Genomic DNA, 17,869 nt, shown 5'->3' on the forward strand with positions numbered 1-17,869 from the left:
CACATCAATTTCATAATGAACAATGAGCAAGCGCATGAGACAGTTATGCTAAGACTCAAGCCTATATGCAATGTGGTACCATGTCAGTGAAAAACCACCCTGGGGCGCTTAGGAGTACATAACAAGACACACCACACAATGGGTTTGTCAGGTCACTCTCACTAAGTAAGATCATAGGGAGACCAGTCAGGGTCATGATGTTTTGCGAGAATGCTCCAACCATATGGAATCAGCATAGGCTTAAAGGAGCACTCAAACCCGGTGACCCCCAAGGCCTACACCCCGAAGAGTCCGTCAGGGCCTCTCCCTCCTGATTCAAGTCCAACCCCTAAAATCATTTTAGCACACAGACACTGCTAGTGAATTATACAATACCCACGACCTCACACTCGTGTCTTAAACACGTACAACATATTGCGCTACAATTTAACACTGGTTCCTAAATAGGAACCTACACTTTCTCTTTAACACTGGTTCCTAAATAGGAAACCTACACTTTCTCTTTAACACTGCGCATTAACACTTTTCTCAAGATAACACTAGTCGGGTTATTGCACGATTCACAGCTTACAACACAAATAATGTCACATCAAGAGTTAATCACACACTTATTCACAACCAAAACTCATTCACAATTTCACATCTCATAATGTCACAATCCACCATCACATGTTTTCACGTATCTCACAATTCAACACCTGTTCTACTTTACACTTTTAGTCAATCTCAATAACAATATTATCATCTCAATTTAACATGTTATCACACCACATGAATCATATACATTTTATCTATGAACTATGCAATACACACATTTACTCAATTGTTTTCAAAATCATTTTAACTCGTCGGGTTCCCACAGTGGATCTTATCACAATACTCGTCGCCCTTAAAGGGTCTTACAATTGTGTGATTACACAGTTCATAGTTCACAACTCAATACATACATCTCATCTCAATACACATGTATTTCATCATCCGTCACATGTTCAATTTATCACATACTCACAGTTTGAATCATCATTTCATAACCTCAATATAACAATTTATATAAAAGACTATCACAACATGAGGACTAAAACCCCTCAAATAATATTACACAATTATATCAAAATCATAGGTCGAAATATACAAATATCAAGAGCACAATTTATCAAGCAATTTTCATTAGGACATCAATATTTTATTTATAATCATAAAGGAAAAATTATAATTCAATAAACATCCAAAAATAAACCCAAATTTAGTTCTCTAAGGATCCCTACACAAGTTCATTCTAACCCCCAATTGCGATAAACTCATCCCTTACCTCTGAGCGGACTCACGTGTCTTCAGCTAGCGATAGTAACATCTCTAGCGATTCCCTGAGATTCCTTCAGTTATTCCTCCGACTGCACCAATAGAATTACCAAACGTCAGAGAGACGGAGAAGAGATTGAAACCTCCACTTGTACTGTCTTCATGCGAATCCTTTTTCTCCCTCCAAGAATATTATCTTGAAAATCCCAACGGCAGAAGTGTGCGCAATTGCATTTCGAACAACATATCCAAATTTCATGAAAATCCAACGGTTAACGAAACCGGGATCATAGTTTTACCGAGACAGTTTTGGGTTTCTGGGGGAAAATAAAAGGCTACAATGCAAAGGACATTTCTCTTAGCTCAGACATTATATCGAAATTCCCAATGGTGAGAATTCTCGAAATTGGGTTTTGAACATGGTGCTCAAATTTCATGACGATCCAACGGTGAATGAGTCCGAGATCGTCATTTTTCTGAGACAGGTTAGGTGGCCTACGGGAAAAAGAGAGGGTTTTGGGAGAAAAGAGAAAAAAACTAAATTGTGAGGCAGAGGAGGCTGAGGAGTCAGTCTGAAAACTGACCTATCATGTTGCTATTTATAGCTAGGGGCATTTTCGACCTATTATTTATTCTATTTATTTTTTTTTATTATTTTATAAAAACAAACTTTATTTTATTCTCTATCAAACAAACAAATAATATACCATTTTTATTTTCTCTCAAATCATTATTTTAATTAATAATTATATCTTCTTATTTATTTATTTATAAAATCTCATCATTATTTTTAAAATTCTATTTATTTATAAATAACAATTCTTTTTAATCTAGTTTACGAAAATTGGGATATTACAGTAAGTGTCTCCTCCAAGAGGTTAGCTAAGAAGAAAATCATTATGAAATAAAGACAAATATTAAAGAAACTTCCTCTCTTAGACAACCTCCAAATCTTCTCCTTTGTAAAAAGACACTTGTTAACACTGTCACACCTCTTGGGCTTGATATTATTCCTCAAGTAAAGGAGTTGTTGGATGAGGGTTTGGTTCATAAGAGCTTAAATCCTTCTACTTTGTAGGTGTCCAAAATAGGTGTTATTAGGCATAAAATCCCTAAAATAGGTGATATGATGAACGTGTTGAGTGGTGCAACCCTCTTTTGTAAAATCACTCATGCGCCCAACATCTTCAAGATTCGTGTAGATAAGGACTCATTAGCTAGGTTTATTCTTATTTTTAGTTTCAATACAAACTTAGGTGCTCATATGGGACACCTTAGGTTTGTCGTAATTTTTGGTAAAAATAATCGACATGAAAATATAGAAAAAGGTATGCTTTATTTTATTACTTTCCTTAATTTTTTAAATAATGATCAAGGGGTTCCCACGAACCTTAAGAGAATAAAGGTCCTTCCTAAGTGGCCCACTCCACCAAGTATAAGGAAAATTTGAGGCTTCTATGACTTAATAAACTTTTGCAAAAGGTTTATCCCATATTTTTCTATACTTGTAGCACCACTTATTGAGTTGGTGAGGAACCATGTTCCCTCATGGGAAGATGCCCAAGAAATGGGTTTTCAGACCTTACCTTACTCAAACATACTAAACACCACTAATATATTTGTTTTTATTCTTTTTACAGGTGTTGAGGGAAGAAGCCAGAGTTTCAAGAACCTCTGGATTTGAGGTCAAATCCTTTTCAAGGGGGAGGGAATGATGCAATCCTACCCCCCAAGGGTATTGGATAGAAGACTCCAAGAAGATTGGGCCAGAGATGCAAGAGAAGGCCCTAGGATTCTCATGAGCCTTAGGGTAGATTTCGGGCTCATGGGCTAAGTATGAGCCCACTTATCTTTGTACATATTAGATTAAGGTTTCATTATTTTTGGGCCTTGTATTTAGGGCTCCATAATGTAGGTAGGGTACCATAGAAATGTAGGATTTTTCAGCCTTTGTATTTTAGGGCACCTAGACTATAGTTTTTGTATTAGGGGTAGTTTTGTAATTTCACACAAATTAAGTGAATATTTGATGTGTGTGTTGGGAAATAAATTTCATTGAATTGGGAGAAGCACAATCCAATTAAATTTTAGAGGGGGAGGTGAGCATTTGCTTGCTACACCCCATTGTCACATCATATAGTCACACTTTGTGCATGTCCTTAATGCTTTACATGCCTCATGACACCTAAGCACACTTAGTGGAGAATCTTGGATTAGTGGGCTGAACCATAGCTAAAATTCACTAATCATAATTAGTGAAATTTTGGCTCCAAAATTTGGCTTCACAAATTCAATTTCAAATTCAAGTGAAATTTGAATAGAAATTCAAATTCCCTCCAATTTTGTATGACACTTAGGCTATAAATAGAGGCCATGTGTGTGCATTTTTTCAACTTTGATCATTTGAGAGTTACACTTCAAATTTCAGACCTTATTTGAGGCACAAAATTTCGTGCTCCTTCTCTCCCTCTCCCTCCACTCATCTTCTTCTACCTTCAAACTCTTATCCATGGCTTCCTATGGTGGTGAGCTTCTTCTTGACTCATCTTCTCTTTGAAGTGGCATCCCCAATCATCTTTCTTCCTTCCCATTCCGCTGCCATTCATCTTCAAGAAGCAAAGGACTCCATTGATGAAGAAAATCCCAGGCCTACAAGCTCCACATGGAGCTACATAAAAAATGTTCATCAAGTACAATATAATGTTATGTAACCGGTGGTTCAAACTACCGCTAAAAAGGAATTTTGAGGGTTACAAAACCGCCTCTAAATTGGCATACACAAAGTCATTTGTGGTGCCAAAGTAACTGCCATTAAGTTCATTTGTGGTGGTAGTAACTGATGTTAAGTTAGGGACTAAAATTCACTATTAGTACCTTAGTGGCAGTTAATAACTACTAGTATTATGTATTCGTATGGTTCATTGGTGGTTAAGTTTTAACCACCGTAAAAAAATATTATTTTTATTTTATTTTAGACATATCAGTCGTTGTAATGACCACTATAATTTTCCCAATCTCTTTTTATTTGTTATACGCAATCAAATATCATATGACAAAAATATTCAAAGTGAACTTCTTAAATCCAACATATCAAGAATTACATGAAGAAACATATCATTAATTCCTAAATCAAACTAATTACAATATCTCAAAATTGTTGTATTAACTCTAGTGATTATTTTGGGATTACTTTGGGCTCATGAACTTGGTCATCAAAATATTATGTTTGAGCTTGATTACAAAACTGTTGTGATGGAATATATGGAAGATCTACTGATAGTTTAGATTTCAATGTTCTTTTAGCAAAATGAAGATTTTTATTTTCTAATTTTTCAAACTCTATCATGAGTTTCATTACACTACAAGAAAAATGACCTATGCCTACAGACGCCTTTCCCTACAAACATGAATTAGTGTAGGTAAATCTCAAAAATATCTCTGCCTACACTTGACTGATGTAGGTAAAGCACAACCGTTTCTACCTACCATTATTTGGTGTAGGCAAATTCATTAAAATTAAAAAAAGACTTCTATCTACAACTATATTGTGTAGGTAAAACTCCAACAAAACTTGTGCCTACGATTAATTAGATTAATTAGTGTAGGTAGAACTCAAGGATTACTACCTACAAAATAAAAGTGTAGATAAAACTTCATAAAACTTATGCCTATAATTGATTGGTGTAGGTATAACCTCAAAAAGTCTTATACCTACCATTGATTGGTGTAGGTATAACTTCAAATGATAGTTTAAAAATTATAATAATATAAAAGTTATACATTTGGAACTTTAAACATAAGTTACCTGGAATAAAATTAACTTAAAAGTTAATTAAAACTAAAAAATTAATTTATTAAATTATAAAATCATAATTTATTAAATAAGAATAACTAATAAATTATTTAGAGTAAAAAACATAAAAAGTTATAAGTTAACATTTTAAAAAATACTATTTCAAGTAATATTTTTAAAACACTCATTACAAAAAAAAAGTTTTCCTTATAAAAAATTAAGCAAATTTTTTAGTTAATAATTTTTTTAAAAAATTGAAATATTTTAATCAACCTAATCTTATTAAAATTGAAATATTTTTTTAAAAAGAAAAAAAGTAAAGGAGCAGGGTTTGGGAGGAGAGGCACGCACATCACCGGCATTAGTATTCAATATCGTAAGTGTACATTTCATCTTAGTTAGGGTTCAATTCTCAATCTTCATTCCCCATTCTTACTACTGTGACCGTGAGTCTCTCTTCCCAATCTCCTGTTCACGAGCATCTTCTTCTACCATTCGCTTTTTTTTGCTTTCAATTTTATTTTGCTCTAACCTAACTGCGCTTTTTTCTTCTTCTTCCCGTTTTGCCAATTAATTCTCGGGTTTCTTCTGAGTGAGCATAAAGATTTCAGCATTGGAGACCGAATCGTTGTGAGTTTTAATTTTAATTCTTCAGTTGAAAATCCTGTTGTTAGGAATCACAATCACACTGAGTAGTGTTTGGTTGGAGTGAATTGAGGGAAAACTTGTTTGTGTTAAGCACCTTTATTTTTATGTTGGCTGGCAATTCGTGTTTATATTTATGGCATTGTGCTTTCCGGAAAGGACTGGTGTGGAATAGAACACCACGTGTGAAGCCATGGTTTCGTTTCACTTTTTTCGGAAGGGAGTTTTTGTGATTGTGTATGTATGGTAAACTAGTTTTCCCTTTTCTTGTTATTTCTAGTTTAGGGTTTTGGTATCCACTTTGCAACGCATTATTAAACTATTTCGGGTTAATTGAAGAGGAGAAAAGCTTCCCATTGCAGTAGTATTATGCTCTGTTGAGTAAAGTGCTCTGTATCTATGTGAGATTCTTAGAAGCGGTGAGGGAGAATGTGTGTAGGAAGGAATTTGACCTTAAGTGAATCAATGCTTAAGTGAATCAAGTTATGGATAGATCTCAATTCAGAGTGATATCTTTTAAATTCCAAGTACTAAACTATCAAGTCCAATGTTTAATTTGATAGTTCCACCTATAAGGGAAAAGAAAAGAATTATTTATGTTTAAGAAAGAAAAACTACAAAAAAATATAGTGGAATATTTAAAATAAAGAATAGTTCAGTGTAAATTAAACGTTTTTTAATTACTTCTCTCGTGTGAGAGATATATACATATCTCTGTGTTGAATATAGTTTCGGGTCAAGATATATTCGTGTGAGGGATATATTCCAAAAGAAAAAGATATAAAGTTTATAACCATTTTTTTTATTAATTTAAAGTTTATAGCCATTGATTGTCAAACAAAGGCATGGTCCGCTTGGATATATATTTTTTAAAAAAAAAACTTCATATATTGTATACATATCTCCGTGTTTAATATAGTTTCGGGTCTTTTTACTTTACCTTTTTTTCTTTTAAAATGGATTTTTAATAGATTTAAGTTTATATACTCCATCAGCCTAATTTTTTTTTTCACAAAAACATCCAATAGAATTTTTTTTTTCACACAAACATCCAATAGAATATGTGAGATTCTATTATGCTCTCCTTAAGGCCAAGTCATGAACTTCCACTCATAGTTCAGCCCCTTTAGAGTTTAGACACTCAACTCAATTTTACAAAGTAGATATATGTAGACTTTCTCTTAGTCAAGCTCGCCCAATCGTAGAATAATTGTAGTTAATTCACAAGAATCGGCATTAATTCCAAAACTGGGCACTTTTGTTGGTTCTTGATGATCCAAACTTGTGGACAATTGATGCCTTTGTTTTGTTGGATTGTACATGATGGAAATATCTTTAATAAGATATATCTATATATATTTGATCCTATGCGCTTGTGATTTGTCTATGTATATCTGTGTATATGAGAACCTAGCCATGATGATAAAATATCGATCCGTACATTTATCAAGCTTTACATGTAAAGGAAAAGGGTACAGGGGAGGGATGAATAAAATAAAGGTGAAACTATATATAATTAAGCACGTGAAATAGTTTCTAATTCTTGCAGTAAGAAAAATGTAAATTATATATCTTACCAGATAAAAACACTTATTTTAAATACTGCGTTTAATGGTAGAACTATATATAATTAAGCACGTGAAATAGTTTCTAATTCTTGCAGTAAGAAAAATGGTGGTGAAATGAATTTTCATTTCTGTTTAGTCTGATTAGCCTGTCTCTTTGTCTTGGCTAGTCCATGTGATTGATTAATAAGAATAATTCGGTGTGCCAAGCTGTAAGCCACATTCTACTTTCCCCACCCAGCCCAAATTAGGTGCTAAAACAGTTTACACATTCTACTTCTGAATAAAAAAACTTGTTTAGGTAGTATTTTTTACCTAAACGTATGTGGCAGGCAAGTTAATGCAGTGCAGGGGTATACATTTTCATCAAATCTTCTTGGAGGTTCTGGTAAATCTCTAAAAATTCAAGCACCATTTTGAATTTAATGCAGTGCAGTGATATGAAAATGGTAATATATAGGTAGTGTTTGAGTTAAGCTCATGAAAACCAAATTAGAAGCCCTGCAACTGCAACTACAAGTCCCAATGATAGACATGGATTTATATACATTTGATGGTGTGGCTTATTCTGTTCATATATACTGAATAGTAGAGCAGAATTTTGATTTTCTCAATGTGTTAGTCTAAAAAGAATAAAATGTTTGTTGGGTTCATTGGCGACATTGTTTTACCAGATATTCCATTGATTGTTTCAGAACTGTCTTATTAGAAGTTTTGCCAACTATAATTAATGATAATATGATACTTAACAAATAACAACACCTGCAGGCAGGATAATCCCAGAGAGTGTGATCTACAGTTATGGAACTGTTCTTCTGGATCTTCTAAGTGGCAAGCATATTCCTCCAAGCCATGTATGTTGCGTTCTAACAAAATCCAGTCTCTGCATTCATATAAGAATGTGCTTTATGCTTTATTTTGTTTCATAAGACATTATAAGCATTCTATGTTTTCTGGATTTCATTGGTGTTTGATGTGAATCATATGATTCAATCCAATTCATGTGAGTATTGCCTGGTTATGACTTTCTGGTTATGAGAATTTGCATTGAACATATGCTGGTAAAAAGTTGTTGTCACTCTAGACCCTCTTAATCATAGAATTTATTACCCTGCACAACAACATTAGTCAAATAACAACATATGTTAAAATTAAATTAAGATATAAAAGTATAAAATTTTAGAACAATTCAACCTAAATATAAAAACGTAATTTTAAATAACTCTGCCCCTAAGTAAGTAAATAGATCCAGTAAACTAAATGATGTGTGTTCATCAAATTAGAAATTATAATTAAAAAACCTGCAGGGAACACACTAAAACAGACCAAATCCGTGAATTTAAGTGTGATTGATTTGATAAACTTATTAATAATTATAAAGTTACCAATATTCAATTTATTTTTGTTAAATTTTTGGGTGAATCTGGAGTATTTTAGTTTAAGTTAAATAATAACCTGGTATTTGTTATTACAACTATATGAGTTAGTCTCTTATTTATGAACTATAAAAAATTATTACATTAGCAACTTCAAGTTAGATTGTTTAAGAAAAAATATGATTTTACCTTTAAAATATTTATTGAGAAGTGACTTGGCAATAAAGGAATATCATTTGATGCAATATGAGCAATGAACATGATTCTAATCTTAAAAGGTGTTGTGCACGTGTAGATGGTCAAATTAGAGTAGTCCTAACACCTAAGGCGTACTTAGCGAAGAACATTTTCTTTAAACCATTTTAAAAAGAAAAAAAGAAAAAAGGAAGAGGGAAAAGACAGAAGTCTACGTCTCGTCCTGAAAGTGAAATAAATACATCCAAAATTTGTAGAAGAACAGAAAGTGAAAGAGTTATCATGCTATTTACTTAATTTTATATAATGAGTTAGTTTCACCATTTATTATTTTAATTAATAATAATAATAATAAGAAGAAATACATTACTCTTCATTTTAATTTTCATATGTAAAAAAAAAAAGATGTAGGGGAGCTTTGAAGGACTGCAACAAAGCTTACCATTGAAATTGTAGGTAGTAACGTTCCGACACTGCTCAAGTGTAATGAAGCTTGGGGGGATGTGATTTGAATAACACTAAAATGAGTGGTTTATAATACCATGTCACAATTTGGCCCATTATAAGAATAAGGATAACAAGGATAGGCTCTACCCCACATAATCATAGAATTTATAATACCATGTCACAACATAGCTCTACAATCGTGTAAGGGCCCATTATGGTTTTTATATCAAACACCCACCATTGGCTTTCCGATCACACTATATACGTTACAGACTTCAAGATTAATGGAAAAGCATCAATTTGACAATCATATTATTCCCTCTTAAGATGACACACCTGTACTGTACCTATTGATTTGCACTTTCATGCTTAAGTATTTTACGTTTCAGTCAAAATAAATTTTATATGTTAATATAAAACTTTGACTCCTATAATTGACACATTTGTGTTTTACTCTTTTCATTTAAAAATCTTTACATTTTGGTGCCTACATGAAAAATGTTTGCCCTGATAATGAATTTCAGTATTTCTTGATATTAGTTTCTGATTTTTGAGTTTTGATCGAGATATTAAGTTCACCAAAAATATGGAAACTTCAACGATTAAATAAATATATTGAATGAAATATGCAAATTTCAGTCTGCACCCCAACAATATAATTGTGAAATAATTGTGAGTAGTAGTTGATGTAGTTTTGCATAATTGAGTGATAGTAAAAAATGTCATTCTATTTTATAGTTGCTAACACGACTATGATTGACTTATACCTGGATATTTTAGTTATACTAAGCACTAATTTATTATGTCTATTTCATTCTACTTTTTCAGTTTATTTTATCAAATGGATAAGAGTTGGATAGACTACAATTCTCTTAATAAAGAGAAGTATATTAGAGGAGTTTTAAATTTTCTAGATTTTGCATTTGCGAAATCGTCAAAGGATGGAAAAATTTTATGCCCTTGTACCAAATGTGTCAATTGCAAGTGGCGCTCTCGGATGAATGTTTATGAACACATCATTAGTAATGGGTTTCTAAAAGGATATGTTACTTGGATCTTTCATGGTGAACAAGTTGGCCCATCTAGTTCTTTAGATACATCCCAAGTGGAAGGGGAGTTTGATCATGACATGGATACATTGGTTCATGATGCATTCACAATGCATGCAACCAATGAGAGTAATGACACATATATAAATATGGAGGATGGAGATTCTAGAGAATTCATGAATGGACCTAGTGCTCAACAAGTTTTTCGATGTTGTTAGAGTTGTTAAGTGATGCATTACCAGAGGAAAATACTTTGCCCAAATCATTTTATGATACAAAGAAGATTATTTCAGGGTTGGGTCTATCTTATGAAAAAGTTCATGTTTGTCCCAATGAATGTATATTGTATAGGAAGGATTTGGCTGATGCTGAAATTTGCCCTAAATGCAATTTGTCAAGATGGAAATATAACTCAGATGATGTTGAATGTAGAAAAAAGATACCAGCAAAGATTCTTCGTTGGTTCCCTCTTATACCTAGATTGCAAAGACTTTTTGTATCACCAAAAACAGCTTGTTCTATGATATGGCATGAGGTTGGTCGAACTAAAGATGGACTCTTGAGGCATCCAGCTGATTCATTTGCTTGGAAGGATTTTGATTGTCAGTATCCTGATTTTGCTTGTGACGCTCGTAATGTTCGACTAGGTTTGGCTACTGATGGCTTTAATCCTTTCAAAACTATGGCAATTTCCCATAGCACTTGGCCTGTTATCTTGATTCCGTACAATCTTCCTCCATGGATGTGTATGAAGCAACCTAATTTTATACTTTCATTGCTTATTCCTGGTCCAAAAGGTCCAGGTATGAACCTTGATGTTTATATGCAGACTCTTGTGGAAGAATTAAAGGAATTATGGGAAATTGGGGTAAAAACATTTGATGCATGTAAAAAAGAGTCATTCCAAATGCGTGCTGCAATTATGTGGACTATTAATGATTTTCCTGCTTATGCAAATTTGTCTGGTTGGAGCACTAGAGGCCAATATGCTTGTCCATGTTGTGGTTTTGAGATTGGCTCAAAGTGGTTGCGTTATGGTAGAAAGTTTTGCTATATGTGTCATCGTCGTTGGTTAGAGCCCGATCATAAGTGGAGATACAATAAAAGAGATTTTGATGGAACCCAGGAGTTTAGAGCTCCACCTGATCTACCTAGTGGAGCTTTTTCTTTGAGACAGATGGAATATCATGGAGTTGGGGATTGGTCACCATGGAAAAAGAGAAGTATTTTGTTCACATTGCCTTATTGGCAACATAGTGTGCTCCGTCATAATCTTGATGTTATGCACATAGAAAAGAATGTGTGTGATAACATTATTGGGATGTTGTTACAATTAGAAGGTAAGTCAAAGGACAATGATAAGGCACGCTATGATCTTGTTGATATGAATATTAGAAGCCAATTACATCCAAAGATGCACCCAAGTAAAGGCAAACAATATTTTCCTAGAGCTTGTTACCAAATGACTTCAAAAGAGAAAGAAACATTTTTGGAAGTTCTCAAAACAATAAAAGCTCCTGATGAATATTTGTCTAATATTTCAAGATGTGTGCAAGTGAAGGAACACAAAATATCCGGTCTCAAAAGTTATGATTGTCATCTTTTAATGCAAGAGTTTCTTCCTATAGCTATGAAAGGTTGTTTGCCAGACAAAGTGAGTTTAGCTATATCCGATCTTTGTTGTTTCTTCAAGGAGTTGTGTGGCAAGGTGCTTAATGAGAGTAATTTAGAGCACCTAGAGCATCAAGTAGCTCTAACATTATGCCAATTAGAACAGATTTTTCCTCCATCTTTTTTCACCGTAATGGTACATTTGGTAATCCATTTGGCACATGAAGCAAGAGTTGGAGGTCCTGTACATTACCGATGGATGTATCCTATTGAAAGGTATGAATACTTTTTAATCATTTTAAAACATTCTAGAGTTATAAAGTAAAATGATATTATCTTAATTTGTAACCTAAAATTTTCTTTTTAGGTTCCTTTTGACTCTAAAGTCATTTGTTCGTAATCGAGCACATCCAGAAGGATCTATTGCAGAAGGATATTTAGCTCATGAATGCTTGATATTTTGTTCAAGATATCTATCTAGGGTGGAGACTCATTTTAATCAATTTGCTCGAAATGATGACTCATGTTTTGTGGAAAATGTAAGTGTTTTAAATCCTAGAGGTAGACCATTGGGGAGAAAGAAGCAAGTTGGATTCAATGTGAAGAAGAGAAAAAGAGCTTCTCGGATTTCTCTTGATAAGAAAGCATTGGTTCAAGCACATAGATATGTGCTTTTCAATAGCAACAATGTTGACCACTTTCGAAAGTAATACAATTTTTTTCATGTTCATTTAGTTATTGAATATTTGTATAATATCTTTCTATCAATGATAATGCTTACTTTTTCTAACCTTTTTTACATAGAGCCCATACTGATCTTATCAAGAGACAAAATCGCCGATTATCTCCATATGAAGTTGACAAAATTCATAGTAAAGAATTTCCAGATTGGTTCCGTGAAAGAGTAAGTTTAAGAAGCATCAATAATATTAAATTTTGCATTCATTTAAAATTTTAACCATTTGAAATAAAATTGTGGTAGGTTGCTCGATTGGAAGAGCAAGACAGCACTCTAGTGACAAATGATATCAAGTGGTTAGCTCGTGGTCCACTAGAAATAGTGAGAAGATATAGCGGGTACATTGTTAATGGAGTTAGATTTCATACAAAGACACGTGAAAGGTGCTTGAAGACTCAAAACAGTGGCATTGTTGTAACTGTTAAGACATTAAGTTATGCCAGTTCAAGAGATAAAAACCCAAAGGAGGGAGAAATCCACTACTATGGTGCACTAACAGATATAATTCAATTGGATTATTCTGGAAAATATAAGGCTATACTTTTCAAGTGTGATTGGGTTGATATAAACAGGGGTTGCAAAATTGATAACTTCGGTATGACATTAGTGAATTTCAATTATTTGCAACATACAGGGAATGATATATGTGACGATCCATTTGTTTTTGCATCTCAAGCTAAGAAAGTATTTTATGTGGAGAATAAAACACAAAATGGTTGGCTTGTTGTTGTGCATGCTAAAATCAGAGATGTATATGATATGGGTGATGAGCAATCCAATGGCACGGATCAAGGGAATGAACAAGTCTTACAAGAGATAAATCATAATGATTTGATCAGACCAGAAGCCGATGATAGTGATGATATCATTGAAGTTACAATACCTATGGAGAACATTTTACCACATAACAAGGATGATAATTATATAGATGATGATGAGAGCGATGCAGACTTCTTTTGATTTGTTTTTATTTGTTCTATTTGAACATTTGGTTATAGTTTGAGTATACATGTATTGAACATTTTGTCACATTTATATACTCTTATTCCTTTCTTTAGTTTTTTGTTCTTATTATTCATTACTCTTGTGTTTATTTTTTGTTATGTATAAAAATCACTCACAATATAATGATGTTATCCATTTTTTTATCAAAATTTGTTTCGTTGTTTCCTCAATAGTTTGATTCTTTGTGATTGGAGATTGGTGAAAAAATAGCTTACAAGCAATCTAAATTTTCATTTTAGGTAATTACTTTATTCTTCTTTTTTTTTTGGCATGGTGTTTAAAAAAATCATAGTCAATAATGTAGTTATATCTAATTTTTATTTTATTTTATTTTTTGGATTGGTTTATTCAGCATACTATGGGAAAGCGCAGAAAGTTGAATATCATTCAGAATGATGGTCAATCACAAGCAAAAGAGCAATCAATTGAAAGCTCTACTGAAGTGAACCAAAATAACAACTCTATACTTGAAGAAAATGCACAATTTGAAGAAGGTATAAAGATTTTATTAACTTAATTTCTTTATTTTATATTAAATTATTTATAACACAATTGTTTATTAACTAAATCAACAATCACAAATAGAACAACACATACAAGAAGATAGTCATGTTCAGTCTCATACTTCTCTTGAAAGTGCAAGTGAAAGTTCAACTAAAGGTATTTATACACATATGCTTTTTTTGGTTAGAATTATATGTACAATTCTGTTTGAGTTGAATATCTTTTAGAATATGATAAGATTAAATTTACTAGTGAGTTTCTTTTTTCCATATAGTTCAAATCTGTGTGTGTGTTTGATAAATGTTATATCCATGAATGATTTAGATAAAAAGAGAACTAGAGGTTATACACATATGCTAGATGTGTGGGACTTGCCAGATGGAGAATTCATACTTGTTGAAGTAGATCATTGGGGCAATCCTATGGGTTGGGAAGGGAAAACTCTACTGAATGCAATTGGGAGCTTGGTAAGGAGACACCAATGTGCTCCTATCAATTTTCTTAGCTGGAAAGACATGCCTAAGGACTATATTACTGACATGGTTGAATTAATTCAGGTCTGGTATAAAACTTTATAAGTGTTGTTTCATCTTGCTTCTTGTAAAATTTTATGTCTTCTAATGTCTAACAAAATGATCTTTTTTGTTTGTTAATGATACTCATAATAGAGTAAGTTTCGATTTGTTCCTGAATTAACTGAACAAACAAAGAAAATATTGATTGATGACATGAGTCTGAAATGGAGGCAATTTAAATATGAACTGAAATCAAAAGGATATGATGAGAGCAAAACTAAGGAGGAAATGATTGCTCACATCCCAGATCCAAGGGTTGATCCTTCTCAATATCGTGATTTAGTACATTATTGGTGTTCTGAGAAAGGACAGGTATACATGACAATGTCACAAACCTTTTGCTAACATAACAATTATATATTATATGTTTATTTTTATTATTGACTTTTTATATTTGTTGGTTATAGAAAATAAGCAACATCAACAAAAGGAGCCGCTCAAAATATGAGGACTTGCATTGCATGGGAACCAATAATCTTCCAAGACGGATTCATGAGATGGTTTGCCTTTTTTATATTTTTTTATTATTAAATTGCTTAATACAAATAGGATGATTGATTTTTTTAACTAATGTTAGACTACAAAGGCTAAGGGAGTGCAACCTTCTAGGGCAGAAATTTATATTGACACTCGAACTCGAAAAGATGGAAGCATTATTACTGAAAAGACTACTATTGTAATTGTAAGAATTTTAATTTTTATTTCAATACTTTTTCTTTATTTTGCTCAATTTTCTAATAGAAGGTTATGGGGTGAGGGGGAGTAACTAATGTGGAGATGAGTTTTGTTTAGTGATATTGAAGTATTCAGGATATTGATGTATGATAATAATTTATAAGGTGTATTTATGTAGGATGAACTAAAAAAGAAAATGGTTGAAGCAGAGAGTTCGCAAAATTTAGAAAGCACTCAAGATTCTACTGATTGGACAAATGATATATATTCAAAAGTCAAAGGACCTGAAAAAAGAGGACGTGTGCGTTGTCTTGGCAAGCTTCCACATCAAGCAAGTTCATCTCAAAGCTCTTATACAAACAATAGAATTCAAAAGTTGGAGAATTTGCTTGGAAACCTTGTAGCTGTGCTTAAAGTACGATTTGCAGAAGATCCACAAATTAATCAAGTCTTAGAAGATATAGATCAAGAGGTATGAATTTATAATTCTACTTATTCAACGATTTAACTATGATATGATACTTTACAAAGAAAAAACATTCTTTTAATTTACGTACCTACAAATGATTCTACCAGTAAAGATCATCAAACTACAAACAATCTTAGCTAGAGGTGAGTTGAAATATAGTACTATATTTTAACTATATATATATAGATATATAGAATATATCATCATTATGTTATTTTAATAGCAGTTGAATGTTATAATTTATGCTTCAATCTTGTTCCTTTTACTTGAATGACGATTTGGAAAGCCCTCGCGCAATTGGACCCTTCTTTAGGCTCTCACGGTCAAGGAAAAGATGATGGCAGCATCAACCACATGGTTATTCAGTTTGTGTCCCCACTATAAATATATAATTGGGTCATCTAATTGATCTTTTCTGGATGGGATCACCTAAATGAATTATTGATTAACTGGACCAGCTTGTGATAATATATTGTTAAATTTACACGTCCCATTTTTCTTTTTTGAGGTTTGTTTTCTCGTATATGTTATTGGGTGATATATACTTGTTAAATACATACTTGAAAGATCTATGCTAAAGCAAGAGTATTTTACAATTGGAATGAGGGTGGGAAAAATGTGAAGCAGAAAAGCAACCTTATTTTCATGTGAATGTTTGGCTATTATTGTTGCATACTCATTCTGTTTGACCATTCCATGTCCTTCCCAGGTTTTAATTATTCTCATCTGCATATTAACTTCATAAAATGTAACCCTTCAGCAATTTCTAATTAATTATAAGTTGATGTAATTAATTAGTTATGCAGAAGTATGCTAGATAAAGTAATCTTTTTGAACTTTCAACAGAAAACACAATCAATTTGGCTTTAGGGTCATCTTAATTACAGTTGTCACGTAGCCCTTTGAAGTATGCCATATCTAGTAAAACTAAAAGCTAAGAACAAATATCTTTCTTGCTGTGAAACAGGCTTCATGGAGTTGCTATAATTTGTTGCTTCTGAGAGAAAAAGGTAGGAGCATGCCAAGCTTATGATGGAAGAAACAACTAGTTAAAACAAGATTCCAAAATAATTGCTGCACATGCAACAAGCTTATGATGGAAGAAACAGCTATTTCAAGATGCCTTGTCCCTTTTTTGTTCCATGATATTACATATAGAAGAACCATGTTTTAAAAACATTCCCTTTTTTGTTCTTAAATCTTGCCACTATAACCTTTTTCTAGGCAAAAGTGATGTTAATATGTTCTAGGCAAAAGTGATGTTAATATGTTAGTCATTAGTCTTAACTCCACGTGATTAGCACACAGCATATACATTTAATTTGAATTTCAAATTGAGAGCAAATAAATTCTAAGCTCAACCACTAAAGATATGTTTGGATTTCTTCCATTCAAAGCACACAATCTAGTTACAATAATCACAAATTAGGCTAACAAAAATTTAATTGTATGTAGCAGGTTGTTGTAACTTTTCGAATTTAATTAAGCTCATGTATATTTAATTAAAAATTATAATCAACAAAGAATGTAATTAGGAACTAGTTTTATTATTATTATATGACATTTACCTACAGAAGACCGTAGGTACAAGTAAATTGACTTTTACCTACAGTGAGAGATTATAGGTATAAATTAATATCTTTTACCTACACATTTGAAATAGTAGGTGTTACCTATAGTGATAGTTAAATTTGACTGTAGGTAAAAATATATCCGTAGGTAAAGCCTATAGTGACAGACTATTAGTTGTCACTGTATACCCCCTCAAAGTTGACGCAAAAAACGTCTGTAGGACAAAGTCCTTTATACATCTACCTACGGATTTTGAACTTCTAGTGACAGATTTTGAGTGTAGGTATAAGTCATTTTTCTTGTAGTGTTAGGAGAACAATAAATATTGTAGCTTATTTTTTAGCAAGGGC

At 32.6% G+C, this 17,869-nt stretch overlaps 2 protein-coding genes and 1 long non-coding RNA gene across 3 annotated transcripts; all 3 read left to right on the plus strand.

Moving 5' to 3' along the window:
- The first annotated feature begins 5,662 nt into the window (after positions 1 to 5,662).
- Positions 5,663 to 15,956, plus strand: LOC114411139. The gene is made up of 9 exons (XM_028374896.1): positions 5,663 to 5,722; positions 8,071 to 8,156; positions 14,077 to 14,218; positions 14,310 to 14,384; positions 14,553 to 14,785; positions 14,897 to 15,115; positions 15,211 to 15,303; positions 15,381 to 15,485; positions 15,657 to 15,956. Exons 3-9 carry the CDS (start codon positions 14,083 to 14,085, stop codon positions 15,954 to 15,956), a joined length of 1,161 nt encoding a protein of 386 aa, XP_028230697.1. The 5' UTR covers positions 5,663 to 5,722; positions 8,071 to 8,156; positions 14,077 to 14,082.
- Positions 10,578 to 13,844, plus strand: LOC114411138. The gene is made up of 4 exons (XM_028374895.1): positions 10,578 to 12,256; positions 12,348 to 12,686; positions 12,785 to 12,884; positions 12,963 to 13,844. Exons 1-4 carry the CDS (start codon positions 10,578 to 10,580, stop codon positions 13,677 to 13,679), a joined length of 2,835 nt encoding a protein of 944 aa, XP_028230696.1. The 3' UTR covers positions 13,680 to 13,844.
- A 97-nt stretch (positions 15,957 to 16,053) lies between the features above and the next one.
- Positions 16,054 to 16,620, plus strand: LOC114411472. The gene is made up of 2 exons (XR_003666456.1): positions 16,054 to 16,090; positions 16,234 to 16,620. It is a non-coding gene; the product is annotated as an uncharacterized LOC114411472 (long non-coding RNA).
- The last annotated feature ends 1,249 nt before the right edge of the window (positions 16,621 to 17,869 follow it).

The sequence above is a fragment of the Glycine soja genome, chromosome 5 (genome assembly GCF_004193775.1).
Source record: "Glycine soja cultivar W05 chromosome 5, ASM419377v2, whole genome shotgun sequence".
Classification (NCBI taxonomy): domain Eukaryota; kingdom Viridiplantae; phylum Streptophyta; class Magnoliopsida; order Fabales; family Fabaceae; genus Glycine; species Glycine soja.

Coding starts and splice junctions, on each gene's coding strand:
- LOC114411138 (XM_028374895.1), top strand. CDS start 10,578: ATGTTGTTAGAGTTGTTAAGTGATGCATTACCAGAGGAAAATACTTTG. Junction 12,257..12,347: donor TGGATGTATCCTATTGAAAG/GTATGAATACTT, acceptor TTTTCTTTTTAG/GTTCCTTTTGACTCTAAAGT. Junction 12,885..12,962: donor CAGATTGGTTCCGTGAAAGA/GTAAGTTTAAGA, acceptor AAATTGTGGTAG/GTTGCTCGATTGGAAGAGCA.
- LOC114411139 (XM_028374896.1), top strand. CDS start 14,083: ATGGGAAAGCGCAGAAAGTTGAATATCATTCAGAATGATGGTCAATCA. Junction 14,385..14,552: donor AAGTGAAAGTTCAACTAAAG/GTATTTATACAC, acceptor TGAATGATTTAG/ATAAAAAGAGAACTAGAGGT. Junction 14,786..14,896: donor ACATGGTTGAATTAATTCAG/GTCTGGTATAAA, acceptor TACTCATAATAG/AGTAAGTTTCGATTTGTTCC.